Raw genomic sequence first — 24,678 nt, forward strand, 5'->3', positions numbered from 1 at the left:
AGTTTAAAGACCTAAAAGCTGAGGCATCTCTTTTAAGTTAGAGGTAATTGTTGGCACAAATCTGCTGTTACTGAGAAACATTCCAGTCCTCCAGAGCTGAACCCTCAGCCCCACCTTCTGCATATTTCTCCTACCTAGCTTTTGGGGAATAAATAAGAACAGGAAATAAAAAAATGTATCTCTTCTTTAGAACACTCACAGAATAAAACCTTTCCTTGGGAATGTTATACTTATTTTGCTTTTGGTTAATTCTAGGGTGTTATTATACATGCTTCAGATGACCTCCATGCTGCAGCATCGAGTCAGAAGAAAGGGCGCTTCCTTGAAAATCAAGATTCAATTCATTTAACATTCTCTGGGGGGAAAAGCTGTAGACAGAAAAGAACTGGCAGGAAGTTTATATGCTGCCGGTGCGATATAGTCACCATAAAATGCCCATCGAAATCAGGTGACCGCTCTCTTCCATTGCTAGCATTGGGATACACAGAAGCAGTTGTTCAGTGTAAAACAGCTCATGTGAGTAGGAGAATGCAATTAGATTAACTTGAGCCAGGCACCCATGCAAGCTTTTCCTGTAGCACAGAAATGGGGAATTACAGAGTGTCATTGCTTAAAAGGATTTATTTGTAAAGTCTTGCATAAGACAGAGAGAAGCATACATATTCCACTCAATGATGCAAATATTGTCAGCTATTTAATATGCGGCATATTTATTCCTGAGAAGCCAGCGATACTTAGAAAAATTAGGACTTGTCCCTCATTTTGAAACACATTTCTGGAGCAAATCCAAACCAGCAGCTGGGATTTTATGACTCCTGCAGGACCCTGAAAAATCCCATGTTCAGTCGTAAGGAATCTTTACTCACATTCAAAGTGATGGCACTATAAAAAAAAATAGCTAGAAAATGGCTTATTGTGGACTGAAGAGTAGGGCAATCTACTGCTTTATTCCCCTGACCTGCAATTTTGCAGAACTCCAATGCTGGTAAAAAAATTGGCTGGAGGATCAGAACTACAATGTTAAGGCTCAATGTTTGTATTTTTTTTTCACTCACAATGGAAAGCCTAGGAGTAAAAGCTGGACATCAGAGGTAGTAGGTAGGATTTAGGACATGGATGACACACAGTCATCTGACGTTTTATTTCATTCCATAGCACTTGAAAGCCCAGGTTTCTTTTAAGAAATGGCAGAGGTTAGGAGAGTAAGTGCCAAAGCAATTTTTTACAAGTAGTTCTATGGCTTCTAAACCACTTCAGTGCCTTGAAACCTGTTCCCTGGCTGTGTGTTCTCCAGCAAGTCCTGGGACAGTTTCCAGCACGGGCTCCTTGTGTGGGTGCCTGCTGGGCTGAGCAGCCGCACAGTCTCGTCCCTCTCCCTTTCCTCTAAACCTGCCTCGGGCGGTGCAGTTGCTCTGCCTGCATGCCCCAAAGGCATCTTCTGGAAGCTTTGCCCTTCGAGAAAAGAATCTGGCTGGGACCCTTATTTTATAATGCTTAGAAATTCACATGCAGACTCAGGTTTTTCTTTAGAAATACCAATCAGAACCCCCCAACATTGTTTAAGTAAAGGGACTATGAAAGGAAGGAGAATATTAGCATAAATACGTCTCTTCTTGAAGAAAGGACACAGGACCGTGGTTCGAAGATGCAGGAAATCCAAATGTAGTGCCCCCGATAATGAAACAAAAATATCAGTGGTCACATGATCCAAACCTGACATAAGCCCAGCCTGACACTTCTAACTTGGTAAAATGTTTTTGGTTTGTTAACGTCGTGCTGTTGGGTTTTGTTCTAGACGAGGTATCACCCGTCCTCTCGCAGGCAGCAAGAGAGTCGCCGGCAAAAGCAGCTTTTTATTGCATACTCTTAATTCAGCAGAAACGCAGGATCTGCCCGCTCCTCATTTGCTTCACCGGTACTGCTCGGTGGTGACCCTGCCACGCGCGACTGCAGCGTGACCGGTGACGGGACCACGGCCCGAGCACGATCAAGGAAGAGCCGGTAGCTGTGGCCCTCGTCAATGGGATTTTAATCAAGGGGTTTTCGTGAGTATGGAGGCACACGTTCTGCTTGATGCGCTGGCACAGAGTCAACGCAGAGAAATGCTGCGTCAGGAAACTGTCATTATGTTTACAGCAGAAATTAAATCCAGAAAACCCTTCAAATCTTCATCTGAATGAAGGGTTCAGGCGTAGTTGTTTGACCATGTGAAATCGCATAGTTTCTATAAATACGAGGAAAGGATGGACAATACAAAAATGATCTCAGCGTAACTGGTAGGCAGGATGAAGCTCATACAGCAGTCCACCCCCAGAAGTGCCTCGGAAAAAACCCCCAACTTCACTTATATTACTACCATTATTTTAAAATAACATCCAAACCTGCCACTTTGGATTTTTATAGTGGGGTTTGGGTTTTTTTTTCTGTAAAAAATAAAAAATAATTTAATCACCGCAGCGTTAGTCTCCTCTTAGGACACGGCCGTGTCAGAAACAATTTCAGGGGCGAGATTCGAGGTCTTTCGGTCAAAAAGGACCGGCTGTAAGGAGGACAGAAACCCGACCGGGCACAACCGGGCCCCGGACGCTTTACGGTGCAAATTCGGGGTTATTTGATCAAGGGGCTGTCGGTCGGTGCCTGTCCTTTTCTGGTAACTCTTTTTTATTTCCCAGCTTTCGGAACCGAACTGGCCGCTCGGGAACCGGGAAGGGGACGAGCCCGTCCCAACGCGGCACCCGCGAAGCCGGAGCCGCCGGGCCCCGCGCTCGGGTCGGGGGCCAAAGCTCAGACCCTTCCTCAAGTGAAGGGGACCGCCACCCGCGGCCGTGTCACGGCCAGTCCCGGCCGTCCCCACAACCCACCCGCCCGCGGCCGTGTCACGGTCAGTCCCGGCCGTCCCCACAACCCACCCGCCCGCGGCCGTGTCACGGTCAGTCCCGGCCGTCCCCACAACCCACCCGCCCGCGGCCTGCGCCCGCTGCCGCGGCCCCCGCCCCGCCCCACCTGGCCCCGCCGCCCCCTCCATTGTGCAGCCGGCGGTTCGGCCGGTCCCACCTGCCGCTGGCGGAGCGGGGCGGGGGCGGCACCGGGGCCGGGCGCCCCCCCCTCCCCGAGCCTCCCCCTCCCGCAATCCCCCCGCCCGCCCCTCTCCTGTCCCCGGCTGAACCGGGGCGAGCCCGCCCCGCGCCCTCCCTCCCTCTCTCCCGTCCCCCGGGCTGGCGGAGCTCCGCCGCCTCCCCTCCCCCTGCCTTCCCCGTCTTCCCTCCCTCCCGCCCTCCCTCCTCCCGCGCGGCCGCCGCCCCTCAGCCGCTGCCCGCCGGAGCCGCCGACTTCCCCCCGAGCGCGGGTCGCCGCCGCCGCCTCCTCCTCCTCCTCCTCCTCCTTCTTCCTCGCCCTGCCATGAGCCGCCTCCCGCCGCAGCAGCGCTGAGCGGGGAGCGCGGAGCCATGCCGGGTTGGAAGAAGAACATCCCCATCTGCCTGCAAGCCGAGCCGGAGCGAGGTGAGCGCGGAGCACCGGGGGCGGCAGCCGGCGCCTCCAGGGAAGAAGGAGGGCGGGAGGAGGGGGGGGGGGGTGCTGCCGGGTGTCGTGTGTCCCGTGTGTTCCCGCATCCCCGGGGCACGGCGGCAGCCGCCCCGCGGGGGGACGGGCGGACCGGCGCCTTCCATCTTGCTCCGCCGCCGCGGCAGGAGCGGGGGGCGCGGGGGGCGGCGGCAGGAGCCCGGCACCCGGGGCGGGTGTGTGTGGGGGCACACACGGACCCCCCCTCCACCCCCCCCCCACCCCCCCCCCCCCACACCCACACATCGGGCCGGGCCCCGCCACCTCCGCAACTAACTTTTCTCCGCGGTGCCGCCGCCCGCCCGCGCTCCCCCGGGCCGGGCTCCTAAAACCGGGGGGGGTGGGGGGGGCGTGAGGCGGAGTGTGTGTGTGTTGGGGGGGGGGGGGGCTGCGAAGTGACTTCGCGAAACTTCCCTGCGTGGGGGCTCTGCCCCCGGGCCGCCACGCGTGGGGCGAGGCTGGACCTGTCCCGTCCCGTCCCTCCCCGGACGGGGGGGAGGTGGGGGGGGGGGTGTGTGTGGGGGTCACCGTCACGGGGGAGCCGCGAAGCCGCTGCCATGGCGGGCGGGCGAGGAGCTGCCCCCGCCGTCGGCCTCGGAGCGGCCTCGGGGTCCCTGCAGCCCGGCGTGGGGGTCGGTCCTGGCTTCTGGAAGGCGGACAGCTTCTGGTCACTTTGCCAAATAAACGGTCTGTTCGTTCTGATGAAAAGGTAACTTCTGCCGTTTCCTCAAAGCGGGCTTCCGCGGGGGGAGGTTGTCATGTCACTGCTCTGTCCTCAGTCTGTGAGTCAAAGGGAAAAAGGCCAGTACGCCGTTCGCACTCGGGACCTTCCAGGTATGCCCGTCTCTGATGGACAGGTCGTTAATTCCGTGGGAGCGTCCGGAGTCCTGCCGCAGGACGTCGGGTTTCGGTTGCCGCCGCGTTGGAGAGGTAGCCGTGCTGCCGGGGCCAAAAATTCACCGAGCGTTAAGAAGGAGGAGGTTTTGGTTGCTCGTGTTGTGGAAGTCTGTGGCGGAACTGCTGCCGTGCTTCTGACTAGTAAATCCTATCCCTAATGGGAAGTTCATCGCAGACATATGACATCATAAAAATAGTCGCCGAAATGGGAGCAGGTATTCCAGCTGTGAAAAGCTAGATTTTTAGTCTTTCCTCGTAGTAAATACCATCATTACTAAAATCTGTGGTCATACTTCTTCATGTCAGGGGTCTGCGTAGCTGCGGAATCGCAGAAATAGGATGGACGACAGCTGTCAAAATGTATCAGATGCTTTTACAGATGAGGAAACTTTAGAAGGGGTGTCATCTGGCTATGTCAGAAACTGGAAAGATTTTCTCATTTCGTTCTGCATAAAGGTTGTGTCGCGAGCTGTATAGCGTGCGGGCTTGTCTTTATTCTAAGTAAACAGTGGTAATGGTTTTGCTCTGATGGGTTTAGTGCCAGTTAGAATACTGATTTGTTAACAGTTCTTGTTTATTCCTATTTTCTATTTAATGTCTTTCATTTTCATTATGAAGCTGGATAGATTTATATGCCAATAGTCTTATCGCTGATGCTTTCCTTTATTTTCACTACGTAAATAAAAAAGCTCTTCTGTGCCTAAAGTAAATGATTACCTTCTAAAGTATGTTGCGTTGTGTATTGCTGAAGTCTAGCTAGTAATTTAGCAGGATTCCAGTTACTGGAACTTTTCTGCTTTAGACTCAGAAAAATATTAAATGGTCAAAGGAGTTAATCAGTGTTGAATTTAACAGTCCTTGAGTATGAAGAATAGATGAAATAAAGCTTTCAAACTAGCCAGAAAAATGGCCAGTGCAGTAATGAAACGAAGGTGCGTCTTTAGCTAACGTAGGAGTTTAGTACGGCATTGAGTTAAAAGGCAATTACAGATACAGTTAAATTCTGGTTCAAAGCCAGTTGTGCTAACATCCCCCTCTGCTGTTTCTAGAAAATATTTCCATTCAGTTACTCCGCAGAACATTTTACGTACCTTGTGCTATCAGAAGACTTTCATGAATGTATATGCTGTTATTTTAAACTAACGTTGTAGCCGGTAATTTTCTGTGATTTAGATATGGAGTAATATTGGATGTGAAATATTTAGTAACATAAATTGTGTTTGTCACATATACAAGCACACTCGTATATAGGATATAAAATATCCATTTATCCATCCATCCCAAATGCATGTGTATATTGGGTAATAATACTTATATAGAATATAAGAATAAGAAACATTTCATGTGTGTGTATTTTCTTTGATTTTATGTACCTGTAATCTGATTGCTTAAACTAGTGTTTTCTTCTAGTGAGAGGAGCTAGTCTTTATTCAACCCCATGAACACCAGCAGGACTGACTAGTAGTGATTTTGCTGCATTACAACACGAAACTGCTCGGTTAATTTGGTGCTGAAGTTTCTTGGTGGTGGATACTCCCAAAGCAGACTATAAAAATGGGGAAAAAAAAAATCAACCACCCAACAACCACAAAAGAAACAAAACCTCAGAAAACAAGTGAGTAGCTAAATAGTCCCTGTTTGTCTGTGGCTTCCCGCCGGCTTTCCCCTTCAGCCTCAGTTTATGGTATCCACGGTCTGTACACCCCTTCTCTGTCATAGTAAGCAGTTACTGTGCAGCTTTCAATTTCAAGTCTAGTTGTAGCAGCAGGTTTGAACTGGAAAAGAAGGGGTCGCTGGAGGTGCTGGGAAAACTGGGAAGGCGAAGATTTCCCTATGGTGAGCCACAAGTGGTTTGTACAGACCATCTTTCCCCAGGCTTTTTCCCCTTAAACCTCACAGGCTTCATTTTAGCCTCTCCCGGGGAGCTCTGCATCCTACGCACGCACCTTTATGGAGCTGATCAGGCTCCTCTGTCCTCAGCTGTGGAAAGGAGAGAAGTTGCGGGCGCTGAGAGGTGGGTGGATGTGTTAGAGTGGATGTGGGGGCTGCATGGAAATCTCGCTGTATCCCCTGAGGCAGTGTACAAGGTTCACTGGGTACTGATACTCCTGTCTCCATCCAAACCAATGCAGCATTGCTTTGGGGATCATTTCCAACTCTGTTGTATCTCCCCTGGTGCTCAGTTCATCTAGTGCATCAGGAGCTGGGTGGTGGTGCTGCCGCAGCAGCATGTTTCTGGTGCAAGGACTCAACTCAAAAAACTGTCTGTGGAGCTTTGTTGTTTTGCTGTGAGGAGCTGTCGGGATATTGCAGTCGTATCCTTGTGCAGACACACTGGGTTGGCTCCAAGCAGGGTTATTTTAGTGGATCAGTATCCTTGTTTGCCCCTTCCTTGCTTCAGAGCCTCCCTTCCGTGTTGAATGCCTACCTCAAAAAGTCCTTAGCTCAGCCCGTCTTTGTCGTTTCTACAAGTCATGTGCTGAAATGGAGGTTATCCAAAAACTCGACAAAACCAGAATTTTGCTAATGGAAATTGGCTGGTCTTACTGATATGAAGTAGCAGAGTTGTGGTCAACGCTGTTGGCTCACCTTGGCAATAATTGATACCCTGAGTGAAGGAGAATAACCTGGGTTAATGTTTCAAGCATCGGAGCACGCGTGTGCACCTAGGGTTTAGCATTTGTGACAATGCTTTGTTGCGGAGAAGATTCTCTTCCAAGGGGTGGCAATCAGTGGTATTTCAACAAGTATTTTCAGATGTCTTTACTGCGGAAATTATGTGGAATACTTACGTCAACTAAAAAATCACATTGTGCCAGTTCTTAGAGGCTAAAACCGTATTTAAAATATGAAGTGGATAGCTGCTTTTTTGTGCATGCTGCAGCACAGTTACTGGGTTTCTACTACCTGCTCCATAGTCGAGCAGTACTCTGCAGCGGCTTGTGCCGCTTCTGGCTTCCACCGCCACGATTATCACAAGGAGTCCTCTCCTTTAGAGGACAGGAGTTGTGCTCTATGTTGAGTAAAAGAACGGTAATGTACGCCTGACGCAGTAAACCCTGTCATTTCAAAACTGACACGGGAAGGATTCCCACTGTAAGACAGTGTCATTAAAATTCAGGGCACACTTCCCCCCTCCCCATTTTTCTGCCTAAGACGCTAAATCAAATCTTGTTATAAACCACCTAAAACACTTTTTGAGGTGACATCTGAGCAAATACCTTGGGAAGAAAAATGTTCCTGGAATTAATTTTGTTCAATATCCCTTCCAATCAAGTTAAATGAAGGCGTTTTATGGAACTCCTGTTTCAACTTTATAGCTGATCAAGTTTGACAGGAGTACAGGAAATAGTATTTGTATATCTTGTATGTTCACTATGGGACTACTTGAGATCCCTTAATGTACATGGTTATTAATTTTAAGAATGCATCTAAGTATACTTTGGTCTTGATTTTTTTTTTTTTTTTAAACTATTATGCCTTCCACGGTTGTTCTGCCTCTGTGTTTAACAGGGTAGCCCAGTTATATTGAGGAGGAAGGAAAGACTGTGTTTTTATTTTCTGCTCTTCTGTCCACCTTCACAGTTCTTGACAGTCAGAGAAATTAGGTGAGCTTTAGGAAGCATTTTAAAGGAAACATTAGTAAATGTTTTAAAACCCAGGACTCAAGGATAAAAAAATACGCAAGTAGTTTGTGAATCCTGCCTCAAATACAAAACTAGCGTGTTCTCATGGAAGATGTTCTGACAACAAGCATCTATCCCCGAGGTTACTGCTGTGTGAGCTTGTCTGCTTATCTTAAGCTGGATGAAAATCAGTTTCTCAGATAAGGGAGAGGTATGGGCCTGTTACTGAACTTAATCGTGTTATTGTGGGTTAGCATTTTACATCTGATCAAATGAGGCCACTTTAACAGAGGATATGCTTCATACTCTTTCCAGGTGCATGTTAAAAATTAGCTTATATTTTCAACACAGAAGGCTGGGGGTGACTGTTCATTGTATTCTAAGCTCTGGCCTAATAAGGCAGAAGGAATCTTCTCCTTCCTGAGCTTAAGTGGGTCCTTGGAAACTGAAGAAAGTAAGAGCTGGAGAGCTAGGATTGGAAACCTTGTGCAAAGGCTTTCTGTCTGTCTGTATCTGTTTTCTCACTTGCGTCACGTGTCTCCTGAAAAGTTAAAGTATAAACCGGATGGCAGAAAGCCTTTTGTGAGGAGGGGATGTGCTTACAGCGGCAGCCCGAAGAATCAGGACTGGGTGTTGTGGGCGAACGTTTGGAGAGGTGCTTGGAAGATCATCTCCACCCCAGTGAAGGCATTGCCCAGACTTAGCGTGGAGTCCAGACAGATACCTAGTGAGTGAACAACTGGGACGTTTGGTCAGTTATGCTCTGCAAAGCATGCTGTAGTTGCTTATGTTTAAGGTGAAGAAGTCATGAATAACAGTGGTAGGGAGAAAACTGGAAGGAAAAGTCACCGTATCTTGGCCACTGAGCCAGCATAAGAGGCTGGCTTACCTAGCTGCCTTCCAGTCCTCCAGTAGCATCTGAAAATGTAACTAAATCTCAAATTGGAAAACACTAATAATAAAAGATACATTAATAACAAAGTACTAATTACTTTTATTTTTACTTTTTTTAAAACTTTTTTATTTTATTAATGTGGTATGTATTTTGTCCTTGTTGGGGCTTCTGCCTCTTTTCACCTCAGTCTGACTGGACTGCATCTTGGACAGTTGGTCTTTCTCCATTTGCTAAACTGAACGCTGGTGAAGACCGTTTGCCAGGTGGGATAAGATGACAGTCTAGAGCTGGCTTTCATCAGTGTGCAAAGGACACGGGTGCTGTGTCAGTTTTTTCATTCTTTCTCTTCAAACCAGCTGAGTCCAGGAGGGCTCCAACACAGGGATGGAAAGGAGGCAACAATGGCTCCCTAGTGCCCTTTTAGCATGAAAGGAACTGAGAATGAGCAAAAAGCATCTACATCTCTTGTGATCTGCACAGCCAAGTTAACAGCTTTTTATGACCTGCAGTATTAAAAGAATTTGATAAATGTTACAGAATCTTCATGAAGATACAGTCTTTGCTGATTGCTGGGAAATGATCGTCTGCTGTGTCTGGGTCATAACCAAGGTTTTTTTCCCCATAGAGAAGGCAAATGTGAGATACTGAATGCAAAGAAACAATGTCTGTTTTTTGCAGAGGCAAACCAGCTTTTGCTAATGTGCGTCAAAAATGGAGTTAGATTTGCCAGGAATGAGTGATGACTTACTGGTATGGCAGCAAACACTCTAGCTTCCCTGAAAAAACAGCAACGTGTAGAATTTGAAGCACTAACAATATTTGCCACTGACGGGCACAGTTGCTTTTGTGGGTATCTGGGAGCTGTGAAGGGTACAAGCGCTAAACACAAGTTCTTGATCAGAGTTTCCTGTGCACTGAGACGTTAGAGACAGACGTAACCTGAAACACAGAAGCTTCACTGTTAGGTCCTTCAGTAATTTAGATGTAGGCAACTTTTCTTGAATCTCAACGCATACCCATATCCCTGCTATGGGTTGTTTTTTGTATGATTCAAAATTAGCTGAGCTGCCGGTGCTCAAGGTTCTCCGTGCAGAGCTGTCCAGACCGTGTTGTGCTCAAGTGGCTGCAGTAGGCAAGGCTTGACGGTACACCTCGCTCGTGTCTGAGCCCTATTCAATCACGCTGGTGCTTACGAAAAAGGATGCGCTGAGTCAGCAAGCGTCTGTAAGGGTCTTATGATTGTGGCTGTGAAATTCTGTGTTGTTTGAATGTTTTTCCTAAGCCGTTTGAATTTATGCACATTGAAATGTGAGAGCACCGTCCGTCCTGACTTACGCAAAACCAGACTAACGAGATGTGTCGGCATCCTGTGTGGTTGGGGACAGGGTGGTCACCTGCTCAGCGTTTTGGTCTGCCGAAATGAGCATGACACCCTGTAAAATTCAGGGTGAAATAGTAACGTGTATGTTGGATGCAGGTAATCTTGATGACTGTGTCACCCGACTGATTCTTCTTTCCTCCCTCTCCCCGCTGGCGCGGGCTGTGCCGGGTGGCTGGGCAACACAAACCGTTCTGGCATGTCCCGTGGTACGGGGTGGCCAGGTTTTACAGTTCTGAATGAGGCCGATGATCTAATGTTTTTTTAAAAAAGTCATTATTAATGCTAATTCTGCTTTTCACTGATTCTGCATCGCAAGTTAGAAGCAGTGTTCTTTGCTTACTATTGAAATATTTTAAAGAGCACACGCGAAGGAAAAAACATGTAAGCAGGGGCTGACAACTTTGATACTGACACATGTTTCACGTGGAATTTTGGTATCTTCTCTCTTTGGAAATTACCACAGGAATTGAGAAAGACAGGCGTGACTGACACAGTCTCGATCTTTTTTGTGCCTTATATAATTTCTCATTATCAGTGAAAATCGCTGCTGAGAAGATTCTGCTACTGTGCAGGGAAAGCTGCAGAGAATATTTTAATAGTTTTACTGTCCTCTTTACATACTGGGATCTCACAGACCTTTAGGGAGTTCCTCAGTTGTCTCACTAACGTTTAACTGTTTCTCCCCCCCCCCCCCCAACATAATTTCTTTATTCCCTGAAAATAGCTAAAGATAGAAATATAATGATGGGAGTTTAAAAATAACTGTCAACGAAACTTACTCATCTTTTTTTTTTTTTTTTTTTACCAGTGGGATGAGACTGAATTTTTAATGCCAGCATTTTGTGGGGTGCTAATTGAATATTGTGTAACTGAACATGAACGTTTCCTTATTAACAGACAGTATTTTGAACATTGTAAAGTATTGCCAGAATGTGTCCTCCCAGTAACTATCTTTCCTAAGAAGGCAGGCACTACATAAAATGCTTATTTTTGTTTAGTGAGCCACACTGTGTAGTGCAGCATGTTCTTCCTGAAGCAGTTTCATGGCAGATGAATGTACAGTGAGACGTGATTGGTTTATCCCACAATATAAAGTGAATTAAACCCAACGCATTTATATTTGACAAACAAAATGAAGAAGAACATACCGGTGACTGGACCGGTTTAACTGAGCCAGATCTGAGACGATTCCTCATGTTTCAAGCTTTCTGTTTCTATGGATATCAATTAGCAAGATAGAGAAGTGATGCCAGCATTTCTACAGTTGCCTGTGATGGAGACCAGGTGTTCCGCAGTCAGTTTAGCTGCTTCTGCAGCGGGACAGTATTCACGAGAACCATTTTTTCAGGCAAACAAATGAAGAACAATAACTGGTACTTTTGGGGGGGGGGGGGGAGGGTGTAGTAATGGCTAACATTGTGCCAAATCCTTTAAGAGCGGTGAGAAATGTCTGTGGGGTCTGTGTGTTCTGCATGGGCAGGAGGTACCTCGGGTCCTCGGGGCAGTGACTGCCAGCGCTGCGGAGCAATGGTGTTTGCTGACGGGAGGCCTTACTGAAAGCTGTTATTAACATAGGATTAACACACCTGCGGACTATTTGAATTATATCACTCTTTTCTATTTGGATTATCATCTCAGCAGACCAGACACCGTGTCTTTGATGCTGCGATGGCAAGGCAAAGCGGAGCTTCCCCTGCTGCTTCTGCCTTTGACCACCATTGCCAGCTCCTGGTCGGGAACGGTCAGCCAGGAGCTGATGCTCACAGGTGCCACCTCTCACCCGAGAAGGTTTTTTTGGTGTCCGAGCAAAGCCAGGATAGTTCCAACAAGTGAGTTGCATCAAGCTGCCTGCTATGCTCTGCATTCTCAAAATCTCTTTAAAGCATTGGTAACTGGCAGAATTTTGTCCTCACTTGTACCCAACGCTCCTCATGGCAGGGTTGGGACCCGAGCCCGAGATGAGGCTGTTGTGGAATAAACAGACTGTTTTACTACTCTGACAAAAATTTAATTTTAGTGGCATTTTCAGTGAAGTATTTGGGTTGTTTCTGTGTTAGGAATGGATTATTTACACAACAGCTGGGCAGAAGGTAGAGCAGTAGTCACAGAAAATACTCTGGGGAGTGGAGGCAACTCTGCCGGATTCTGGAGGTTAATTCACTTGTGCCAGCAAATTTACTGAGCCCCTGTAGCTGTTAGAGGAGGCCGTTTCTTAGTCCAAGGTCTCTTCTGAAATATCAGAGAAAACTATTGCCCCAAAATACGTTGCCTCCTTCACATATATCTGCCAGTTTTATTCTTCTGTGTTTTTAGGTTTCCTGGTGGTTTTGTAAATACCGCAATGTTTTTGAATGCAGTGAGAAGATTTAAGCCTGAGCCTTTTCAAAATACCTGATTTATTTGATAAAACTTCCAATTTTATGAGGAATATACCCGTAAATCACTTGACGTTTTGTTTTTTTTTTTTTTTTTTGGTAAGACAAACCTTTCCCAAACCAAACAAACAGTGTAGCAGATGTAGGCTTTAAGTAGACTGTGTTGTAAAAGGTTCTATGTACATCATGATTTGGCAGGACTGAGGAAATGTGTCTCCTCTCTTACAGAAATGTATTTTGAAATTATAATTTGTAGTGCTTTTAACTTCACCTCTTACTAGGACTGTTTGCAAAATGTGCAGGAGCCAGATAAACTTGCAGGATTTGCATGTCAAAAGTGAAGCAGTTGATTAAATGCTTTCAGCTGGGCTGTGGGTGGCTGTATGGAGAGGGGAGAGAAAGAATGAAATGGGTAATGTATAAGGATAATGCAGTAGCTTTATACCTGTAGCTCTTCTGAGTCAATAACTTAATTCAGGAACATTATTAGTAGCAACCCCCCCCCCCCAACATCCCCCTCACACCTCACGCACAAAGTGCTGAAACACGGCTGGTGCTTTTGTGTGTTCACATGTGCGTGTTGAACAAATGCATCTTGTAACTGAAGTTTCATGTTATCATGATTTGATTATTATAAGGCCTTAGTATTCCCAAGCTTTCCTGTCGCTACTAATGCTGACAAAAATGGTGCACTAACTCGGGCTTTTCTTACGGTCTCTTATTTCCTGTGTCTGTCTTGAAGGTACTAATCCTAAAGTTTTTGAAGTTTCCTGTCTGCCTAAGGTGTTGCTTTCGTACGTCCACACATTCAGGCATGCGTGGGTACCTGTGTTTGTTTAAAAAAAAACCTTAAAAAAATGAGGAATACCATATATTTTATTCGTTTGTCATTCCGCTTAGACACATTTTAGATGTGTTCACTGCTATTTGTTTAAATATTTAGCGTGAACTGATGCTTGCTTTTCAGAACACTTTAATAAAAGAGCCTTAATTTTCAGATGACTTGCCCTCTGTCATTAAATATAAATTTTTCAAACCAAAGAAAAAGAAGTAGTTTCAGCTGCTGGCTCTATATCCTATTTTCTGCTTTCGTCGAAGATCAGGGTAGTAGGTAAGTAGTGCCTGAAGCTATATTCCTATACATATGTTTCTTTTTTGTAAAGTAATTGAAGTAATTTTAAAAAACACAACCTCTGAGAATTTTTATGATGTCCTCCTCGGGTAGGTGGCTTAAATATAGGAAACATCCTTGTAGTTGAGTTATGGAGTTCCAGGTCATCTGAAAAACTTGTCTTAATACTTTTCCAGCTTATAATATACGTCAGGCTAGTTTTGACATTTCTTTCCTCTTCCATCACTCCTTGCTTTTTTCTGATCTTACCAGGGTTGGCAGCATTTTTTTCTTTTTTTTTTTTTTTTTTTTTGTAGCTAGGCGTATTTAATTTCTTTCTTTAGCCGCAAAGAAAGAAGTCGGCATAAAAAGAAAAAATAGCATGATGGGCCTGTTTATTGAAACTGAAAAACTTGTTGGTGTTTAGGCTGATACTCTGAAGAAAAGTATTGAAAAGTAGCTTTTAATTGACTTGTTTCAAGTGTTGCTTATTACTTGCTTAGTGCTAACTGCCTGTAATAATTACATAAAGTGTCTTTTTGTAATTTGTACGGTTTTGCTTTCAATTATTAAAATGAAAATTCAGTATGTTTATGTGGAACTTCTAAATGTCCTAATTGGAAAATTCTGGCTTTTATGCAGTTATGTGAATGCGTTGTAATTTTCTGGGGAGTTTGTACTGAGTTGTACATTATTCCTACACAATTAGGATACTCAGGGTTGTAGTTACACATACTTAAGGGTTTGCAAGGTTAAAGGTAAGCATTTTCGTGATGTTTAAAAACGAACCTTTTGTGGCATGCTGTAGTAGTAAAGTAAAATACATGGTGAGCTCAAGTGAAGGGCTGTTCCAGGAACTGTTCTGAAGTCATGGTTTGTGACAGTATTCTTTAAACAGAAATTTTTTAGCCTATTGTAATGAATCTGGGTGTTCAAGTTCAAACACATAAATTATCTTATTTGCATGCAGATTCCAGTTGATAATCAAATATTAATCATTCTACCTTAATCGATAGCACACTAAAGATTAAAAGAAAAACAAAAACTTGTCATGAATTGATAATATGTCAGAGATGTGTTTATCAGCAAAATTTGCACGTGAAAGGCTTGAACCAGCAAACTGTCCTGTACAGAGTCCCTAATCCAGCAGAGTATTTAAAAATATACACGTTTTTCTGGATCAGGTCATGACACTCAGTAAACTGTTAGGCTCTAACTGTATGAATGGATAGTGCACGTGGTCCCAGTTCATTTGATGCTGATCTTAAAAGGATCTCTAAGTCAAGGCCACTGAAATCTTTGCTGCTGAAATGTACGGATACTTGGGAAGGAATAATCCCTTTGAAGTCAATGTGCTTAAATTTAGGCTTATAAGTTATATGTTTAAGTGGATCAAAGGATAACTCCAAAAAGAAACTGTTTATTTTCTTTAATTAAAGATCATTCTTGTGATACGTGCTAATATCTGTTTTGTGGAGGAAGGAGAAAGCCAGTAAAAGGGATTTAAAATATCTCCCTCTCTTTTTATTAAAAGCCTTTTTTCCCAGAGAACATGTAAAATGTATTTTTCTTTGGTGGTATTCCTTTGCTTATTCCTCATATTCTTTGTTGGAAGAGAAGTTAAATGTGTTTAACTGCAAGATGCTTTATATTATTTTTTTTTTTTCCTGGTGGAAAAACATCTTTTCATTTCTGCTCATTGAAAAATGTCGCATCGCGAATGAAAGTAATGTGCAAAAAAAAATGTGTACTCGGAGCCAGCAGTTTTATCACCAGAAGTGACGCATACCATTTACCCGAACAGGTCTGAGGTCCCAGTGCGTTTTCAGAGTTGCTTGATTCATTGCCACAAAAATGCTGTTGGATATCATAGCAGGAGCAAAAATCTTTGTCAGAGTGAAGACATTGAGAGTTTTTTTTTTTCCAAATTTATCTGTCATGTACGTCCTAAAACCCACAAGCTTTTTCCCCACTGCATATTTAAATATGATAGCCATAGAAGCAGAAGTTATCACTGTACAAAATAGGGTAGCATCTTGGTTGAAGTCAATGAGAATTCTCTGTTGAATTTGTTCAAAGGAGGGTATCAGTAGGTTATCTGTGCTGTTGTCATTTGGGACAGCTGTAGTTTTGGCTTCATTCTTTTGGAAACTGGAGTACTGTGTGGGATGAAATGAGAGGATCACCTGTTGAGAAAGAGGGATTCAAATGCTATGGGGCTGTTACTATGAATTGGCATTAAAGGTGTTTGGAGGAAAAATAGCAGCAATGCTCTTTTTTCTGCTTTGTGCCTTCGTTCCCAGGCAGTTTAAAATACATATACTTCTGGATAATCTTTACTACTTTGATTTTGTATTCCAGTGTCTCTCTGTTTTTGTGAACTTCTGATGTATTGTCTGTGCTCTGAAAATGCTTTGCCACCTGGCGGGTGTTACTGAAACCTAAGTAATAATAGAAATATTAAAATTTTCAAAGGAAGTCATAAAACACTCCCAGACAAATCTTACTGTTTTCTGCTTTGTCCAGCAGAAGAGAGAACTCCAAGTTCATTAGCGTATTTCATCTTCAGCAGTGGTTTATAAACCTTAGCCTTCCTTCTTTACAGTGAGGTAGGTATTATTTTGTGGAAAAAAATTGGGACAGAGGTGTGGTTCTTGCAAGATCACAGTGTATGTCTGCTTTGCAGTTTGAACTCTCTCATGTCTGGTTCTTCAGTCAGTGGAACTCTGTGGTCTGTAGTCTTTCCCATGTGCAGGAATTGTACAAGATTTCTCTTTAATAGTTGGTTAGAAAATACAACTAGAAGAAGGAGGCACTTTTCTTCTGGGAGGAGATGCTGCACTTGTGTGAATAGAATACGTAGGAAGGATTGCAACTCCTTTTGCTCATCCTTAGAAGCAGCAAGGCAATGTCAAATGGAAACTCCATTTCTTATGTTGCCGTACATGGAGTAAGCGGAATAATAAAAACCAGCTGAATAAAAGCAATATTATTCTGCAATATGACACTACTATAAATCTCTTCTAGTGCTCTATAGCTTTCCAGTCATTCTCTGTTAACAGAAAATACTCATGTATTTGTCTCTAAACAGACTTCAGTATTGCAGTGGTAAGGAACATTGGTGTGTAAATCATTAAACCATACAAATATGTATTTGTGTGTGCTAGTTTCCTGGTCTACTGGTGCATCTCTGTGTTTATTGAAGGTTTCACTGAAAAAAAAAAAAGTCCTCAAGGAATGCCTTTTGAACATAAGTGTCCAATCAGGGGAGAGATGCATTATTTTCATAATGAAAATGTCATCTTTTTCCTTGAACTGAGGTACTGCATAAAAGGTAGACAAGAATAAAAGCACTTTTGCTTATTTGATCTTCTAAGAGCAAGTTTATGATCTGCTATTGCAGAGTTTGGGGGCTGATGATCTATGAGCCCGGTTGCACAGAAGAGAGGAGACAATTTTTTCCTTTGCATGTAAAATCAAGAATTTACATTTAATCTAGTAAAAAATCTACTCAGCTAATACTAAGATGTGAACGGCAAGGTACACAAGCGTGTACAGAAGAATAGTACTAAGTTGGACTTGGCAGTGTTAGGTTAATGGTTGGACTCGATGATCTTATGGGTCTTTTCCAACCTAAATGATTCTATGATTCTACATTCATCTGTAAGAGACCAGTTTAGCTCGTAATCTTCACCCTTCCTCCTGATGTGCCTGTAATTTGTACTACACTGGAGATAGTTTCTGAGGTTGGTCTCAGACACCTTTAGGTTTTACTGCTGGATTTTTCCGAAGCCTCATGCTGTACTGAGCTTCTAGGGTTGTCTTTTTGATGGTGATGGACTTAAAATACCTTGGCTGCTTCCCCAACACTGTGTAGCACAGAGCGTTTGCCGTTGGTTTTCTGTCTGACCTGAGTGGGTACTGCTCACCTTCCACGTGGCCACCCTTCAGCTTTCCTTAAGCTATGGGCATCATTTGGTAAAGAGAAGTAAATAGTTTTTACATTAGCTTCTGCATTCAACTACCAGCATCATGTTCTGCTTCTTTCTAAAACTGAGTTTGGAATGCAGTTTTATATAATTGATCCTTTTTGTGGAATTTCAAGGTTGCACTGAGTTAGGGAAGTTATGGGAAGAATTTGGATCTTCAAGGCAAAGTACAGGCTCAGTGAAAAACACGGATAGGCAAACAGGTAGAATCTATTGCCATGGAAGCCTTATTAAATTGGCAGTGGTGAGAACTCCAGGTTGATTAATGTCTCTTCGTAAGATGTTTTGTTAAACAAAAAATGAAAAAAAAGTAGTAATTGCAAAATGATATACAGTAAATAGGCATTGTGCTATAGTGTTCAAAGATGTGAGCTAATATTTGCCCATTCAAGCAAATACTAACAAAATGCCACTTTGATTAGCAAAAAGAACAACTGAAAGGCCTAGTGGTTCCTTCATCTGCTTCTTTACATATAGTATAGACTGTCTAAGCATAATTTGAGATTCAGAACATGATTTGTTTTGAAACAGCATTTCTAATTTTTATTCACTGAAAGTCAAATTAGGATATTTAAACTTAGGAATAAGCAAAAAATCATGGGGTGAAGTTGTTTGAAACTTCTTTAATTATGTCTCATGTCATTCTGCAAATATTTTCATTTCCTTTGTGGTGAAGTATTTAATAAACATAATCAAAATGTGGTTTTATATTTTATTATTTCTAGCTATGTTAAAATGAGGTATTTCTTAAAAGGAAAAACAACAAAAAAAATTGTTTTTCCAGTATCCGAAGTAACCGTGACTAAGGCCCTAGTTTATCTAATATTTTGTATTTCCATTTGTTATGTTAACCTTGATGCCTTCACACGTTACTAGTCTTTTTTGAATGGCTTCATAACATTTCATTGTTTGTTTCCTTTAACAATCTTCAGCTGTTGCAATGCATCTTTTTTTGTTGTTGTTGTTTGATTTTTGTTTTAACAGAAAGAAAAGGAGTGAGAAAATAATGTTCAAAGAGGAACACTCTGTTTTCCAAGTTCATTGGGGCAGAGGTCCTTCTCATCTACTTTGTCTGTGACCATGTCTGGTATATCCTGCTTCAATGCAATAAGCTGTAGCAGTGAAATGCAGGGTAACCTTCCTCTTGGGGATATTGGTTAGAAATTTATTGTTGTCCTGAAGTTTGAGAATTTGTATTACATTTGAAGCTTCTGTTTACATTTTACTGGTTACTATTACAATGCAAGTGTGCTTGTCATCTCTACAAATGCCTGATTTAATCCTGTAATCTGTTGTCTAAGTATTATTATATGGAAATGAAATTCAGTCTAATTTTGCATTGTGTGAAGAAAGTCTTTACGTTATTGCTTGATAATTCTGATGAATGTTCTGGTTTCCTTGAGAACGGGTACACAGAAGTTACCCACTGGGGTATGCCCTCACCTGTATCTGTCCTTGTCACTGCTCTTCATGTTCTTTGTTGTAGAGCCCTGCTGCTGTTCTTAGGCTGCACCTTGCTTGTCTCCCCTTCATGCCTGGGTAGTTGGTCAGTGTCTGTTCTGAAGTTGGAAGACTGGAGCCCAAGACCGAGGTCCAGATCCAGACGTACCTTTACTGTAACCTTGAAGTTCTCCCTCCCACTGTTCACAAATGCATCCTCCTCTTGGCTTTTGGAGCCACTTTGAGGAGAGCTCCTCACTGGATTGTCCATCGGTCCTCTGCTCTTATGTTACCCTTCTGTTAATTTTCCCCAGGGACGCTGATATGGCTCATAGTCTGCTCTTCTTTTCGTTATCCTTCAGTAATTCTTGTGTGGTCAGTAAATGTTTTAATCTCATCAATCATCCCTCTTCCGTGTTGGTCTTCAATGTTTTTCTGTATTTTTCTTGTTTTAGAAGATCACTTTTTCCTAGTTTTAAGCACATTCCTAGTCCTTCCCGATTCATATAAGCTGATGAGAACTGGTCATGGAGTTAAGGAAAGTCAGATCTTGTCCATGAACATTTCTTTGAGTTCAGTTAAACCACTGATAAGGCTGATCATCTCTTTTTCCACTACTGAGTTGCATATGCGTTCTTGTGTGTGAACCTTGTAACTTCTTATCTTCAAGATGAAGACTCGAATTTATTTTGGTCACTTAAGATTTTTTCTTATTGCTTGGGCTAAATGTTTGATTTTTGCTTCGGAGCAGCAGGGTGGGAGTACTGTGGCACCCACGGCATTAGGAGTTTAAAAATTTTTGTGAGTAATTATTGATGGAAAATGAATAATAAATCAGTATAGTAGCTTGTGTGTATTTTGATTTTACTCCACAGCTGGCTTGCTTTCTGGTCTGGCTTGTAGCGTGAAGGAACGTGCCTGGCAGTACTGGGATGTGAGCTCCTCTGTTTCAGCAGCTTAATGGGCACTGATCATTGTAGTTTGCACCTAGCAACTGGAGGAATTCCCAGCAATAGCTACAAAGCTTCCTGAACAATTTCAACTGTTGGTTTACTTGAGATGTCAGAAAGCTTTTTTCCACTGGGGATTCCGTGCATGCGATTTGTCATCCCAGGGCATTTCCTCTACTTTCTCCTTCCTGCTTCCTAATAGGAAAGGCTCTCTGAACTGCTCCCCCTCTTCCATCTCGCCTATTCTCCTTCTTTTTTCTTTCTCTGTCACTCTTAATCTTTCTTTTTCCCATTTTCTACCACCTTTTATCCTTGTTTCTTCAGGTTTTTCTTGTTACTGAGTTACCTCTTTAGATGTGCATTATAAATAAGTTGCACTGTAATGATGGCAAAGACAAGCTCAATAAGACGTATGCTTGTTATTATTGGGGCAGAACTTACAGCTTTTTTCCCCACCAGCACAACAATAACTAAGCGTACGGGCAAACTGCTGCATCTACATAGAATCAAGAGGAGAAATGCCAAAAAGGGACGGAAAAGGTAATTTTGTCTAGTGTTATTCAGCCAGTGGTTCATGAATCACTGCTGGTCCATAAATCGTTACGGAATGGTCCTTGAAACAGTTATAAAATGCTGTAGGCACACACATGCTCCCACACGCTCAGCAGGATTGTGTCTGAGTACGTGGGCAGGCACAGTCAGCAGTTGGGTCCCAGCTGCTGTCCAAGCCTCATTAAAATGTTTATTGCTGTCCAGTTCTGAATTTATCAAAGTTCTCTTGTTTTACCCAAATATTAGGTATCCCTGTTCTCAACTTCCCGTGATGCCAATACAATAGTTAAACCTCAAGCTTTCTTGCTCAAGAAAGTCAGTGTCTCTGACTTGCAGTCCAGTTCTCCTTCCGCAGTGAGTTACAGGCTGCTTTCCATGTCTAACACCCTGCCTGCTCTTAGAATCGTTTTAGACCCCCTAGTCTCATGATCCCAAGTCTTACAAGTTTTCTTTGTAGCCTTTTGCTCCATTTCCATCCATACCTGGCTAATAAATTTTTCCTTACCCTGGTCTGACAGTTGTTCTCCTATATTCTTCATGTTTGCAGTCAAGCTGCTGTTGGTGGTCATAATGATCACTGTATTGTGTATTTTCTAACGCCTACGTTCTGTATCTGAGTGTAAAGCTTTTGGCAGTAATCGTTACAGGAATAGTCCAGTTTTGTCCTTGTAGCCTTGGAATACAGCATGCTTCATGAAATCAGGGCTAATACTTTCTTACGGGCGTGCATCAGAAATCTGAGAAATTAATGTGCTAAATTCTTTCTAATGAACATGTCTAAATACCTTGTTTTGTGATTGGTTTTGTACTGTAGCTAAATTTGGGTAATTTTCCATGACACATTTGCAATGCAAATTTGAAGGCCTTACACTAAAGCATGTAAATGGGAGGATGTTCTGAAGAAAAGGCATTGCCTATTTTGGAAAATAAGACGTCAGGTATATTCACTTATTTCAAGTATGATAAAATCCTTCCAACTCTCTGACCCATTTGGTTGAAACAAGAACGGTAGGAGCAACGATTACCCAGAGGCAATTAATTAGCACAGATTTCAGTCCGGTTAAGATCTGGCAAAGAAACAGATACCTACAGAAATCCTATGTTGTAAGTAGCAACTGTAATAATAGGTAGTACTAATAATGAAAGAGTTGCAGGAGAAAGGAGTTCCTGCAGAGTGGCTAGAAGCTGATTTTCACTGTATTGAAGGGGTATCGTAGAGAATGAGGTCAACTGGTACAAATTCTACTGTCTATACTTTTTTTCCCTACATGGTAAGGAATAGAAGGAATTCAATAATATTAAGAGAGAAAACTGGCATGAACAAATCCAGGTATTCTTGCTTTTATCCTTTCAAGGAGAAAGAGTTATCGAATGCAAAAAAATACTTTCTGATAAAGGCCAAAAATGTAATTAAAATTCTTGACATCCAAAATGAGCAGGAGCTGATAAAGAGCCCTTTTAGTAAATATTTCCCCTTAGGACCCACAAAGGAACCTGGCATTACTCTCCACTCTGCTTTGGGAGGATGTAATTAAAGTAAAATCGGAACTTCTGAATAAAACAGGCAATGTGTGAAACCTTACAGGTTTGAGGAAGAAAAATCCATTTCATATTCATTTCCCCAAAGTATGTGGAGCAGAGGCTTTGCTCACAGAAGAAACTGTTATACCAACTGCACGCACGGGGAAATTTGTTCTGGGAAATAAATAGATAAATATGTAGAAGTTCTCGGGAGAAATCATGTGGTATCAGCCATGCTCCAGGCATCATTGGATTCTGCGTAGGTTTTTCAGGGCTCTGAGCCTGAAGACCACAGCCAGAGTGTCTCAGCAGTACGGGTTTTGTTCAAGTGGGTTTCACAAATCGGTGCTTTGTAAACGTATGTGCTCTTGGAGGGTGCGTTTTCATGAGTGCTCTGGGACGTGTCAAGGTGGTGTGCCGCAGAGCAGGACAGGGTTTTATGGCTTGGTTCCAACAAGTAGCAGCGAACTTGCATCGCCACAGGGGATTGAATCTTGGTGTTGGCTTAACCGGGAGTTAAATTTTTAAAACTTTCAACCTAATATTTAACCGTGCTTTTGGGAGAGAGGTGGAAATCTCATATAGAGAAGTTCCAGCAGATTTCATATGTCTTGAAGGCTGAGTAGAAGAGAGAGGTACAAATTAATACATTTTTAAGGTAGTTATTCAAATAACATGTTTTATTTGATGGGCTGACACCTGGCATTTGTGGGTTAGCAGTTTTCATGTACGTAGCTCTGAAGTGGGCACAGCACGCACCACCTTGCCCTGTGGGGATGTTAAAAGGGACGTGGAAATGAGCTTCGAGTTTGTTAATGGTAGAAAAGTGTCAGTAGTGGGGAAAGGGACAGAGAGGAGAGTGTGAGATTTGAGGAGGAGACTTCATCAGTGGGGAAGCAAACTTCTCTGGTTCTGCTGCTCCTGGTACAACTGATTGTGTTAAGTCCTAGACCTGCTGTCCTGCTGCTTCAGTGGTACTTTCTGTCCTCATCACTGTGATAAAGGTAGAATCTGCCTTTATCACAGGTCTCTGGGAGGAAGATGTCTTTCGTGTTTCAATTTTGGTCTCTTTTCTTCTCTAAATTGTTTTTTAATTTAGCTGCTATTTAGAAACAAGGGGTGAATTCAGACCATTGTGTTCTATTTATTGTGCATGCAAAATTTTACAAAGGGGGTAAAGTCAAACTTGCCTTAGAAAAAGGCAGTAGTCAGACTGCACTGAGTGCATGTGTTACAAACATTCCTTAATTACTGTATATGTGTGGGGTATATATTATTGTATATAGCTCTCCCCCCTCCCCTGCCCTGGTATTCAGTGCAAAGATGAATAGTGATTACTTCCTGACCGGTTAGTTAATGTCTTTTTTTCTTCTCATTGTTCAGGATGTGGCCAGTGCCTCATTGTTCAAATATCCTTCTTCAAATTCAGAATTCTAATGGATTCTGTGGCCCTCATCACCATGTTATCTGACTACTTAATGTTTTATGAGGTTAGGTGAAACTCTGATCATCCCCACTGTATTGGTGGCAAACCATAGAACCAACAGCTTAAAATCAAAATTATCTGCTAATTTTTGTGGCCGTTGCCGAGACGCTCTTCCACTCCCCTTACCAGACGGCAGTCTTAGGTAAAAGTTCCATTCACTTCTCCCCTTGGCCTCAGTTGCGGCTGCATTCAGGGTCTGGCAGGCTGCGGGGAGTCCCTGCAGGTAGCTGGTTTCAGGTCTTGGGGGAAAAAGAGATGGAGACTGGAGACGACGGGGTCAGTCTTGCTTGAAACTGGTGTGCAGGGATTTCTTGGGGGGAAATGGAGTGTTACCTCGAAGGCTGTGGGGCAGGGTGGCAGGAGGACCAGCACGTGGCTACTGACTCTGGAATGCTGCCTCCTGTAGCCTTTGGTCCTCTCCTTTTAGAAGTTCGCGGTTTATACTGGCTCCCCTTCCAGTGGTTCCCATTCTGCGTGACAAGTGCATGCTCTTCATCTCCTGCCTTCTTGCTGTAGCTCCTACCTACCTCTCTAGTTTTTTTTCTTTCCTCTTTCTCACCTAATTTGTTTGCCTGTTGGTCCCCAGTTTTCTGAGGTTCTGCTCCTGCAACGCTCTTGGGCATGTTGCTCCAATCTGTGTGTTTGGGTTTTGTTACAGCACTGTTCATCTCATGGACGGAACAGGTTCCCTCGTGTCCCTTTTAGCTCCTAATCTGTTATCTGCCGCTGCATTAGGCATTTTCTTTGTCCCTGTAGTCCCGGGCCGACGGGAATGGGTGGCCCGTTCCAGGCTTGGGCTCCCTTGACAGATTTGTCTGTGGATGGTGGGTCTGTGGATGGGCTTCCTAAAAGCATCGACAAAATGAATGGACTCTGCAAAAATATTAGAGCTTT

General features: G+C 43.4%; 1 protein-coding gene across 1 annotated transcript in view; it reads left to right on the plus strand.

Moving 5' to 3' along the window:
- Window positions 1-3,361: 3,361 nt before the first annotated feature.
- The window catches only part of GRIP1 (glutamate receptor interacting protein 1), a 326,610-nt gene continuing 305,293 nt past the window's right edge, over window positions 3,362-24,678 (plus strand). The window contains exon 1 of the mRNA XM_052774398.1: window positions 3,362-3,501. Coding sequence (XP_052630358.1) covers window positions 3,447-3,501 — 55 coding nt within the window. The 5' untranslated portion in view covers window positions 3,362-3,446. The remainder of the gene's footprint in view (window positions 3,502-24,678) is intronic.

The sequence above is a fragment of the Harpia harpyja genome, chromosome 23, assembly GCF_026419915.1.
Source record: "Harpia harpyja isolate bHarHar1 chromosome 23, bHarHar1 primary haplotype, whole genome shotgun sequence".
Lineage (NCBI taxonomy): Eukaryota > Metazoa > Chordata > Aves > Accipitriformes > Accipitridae > Harpia > Harpia harpyja.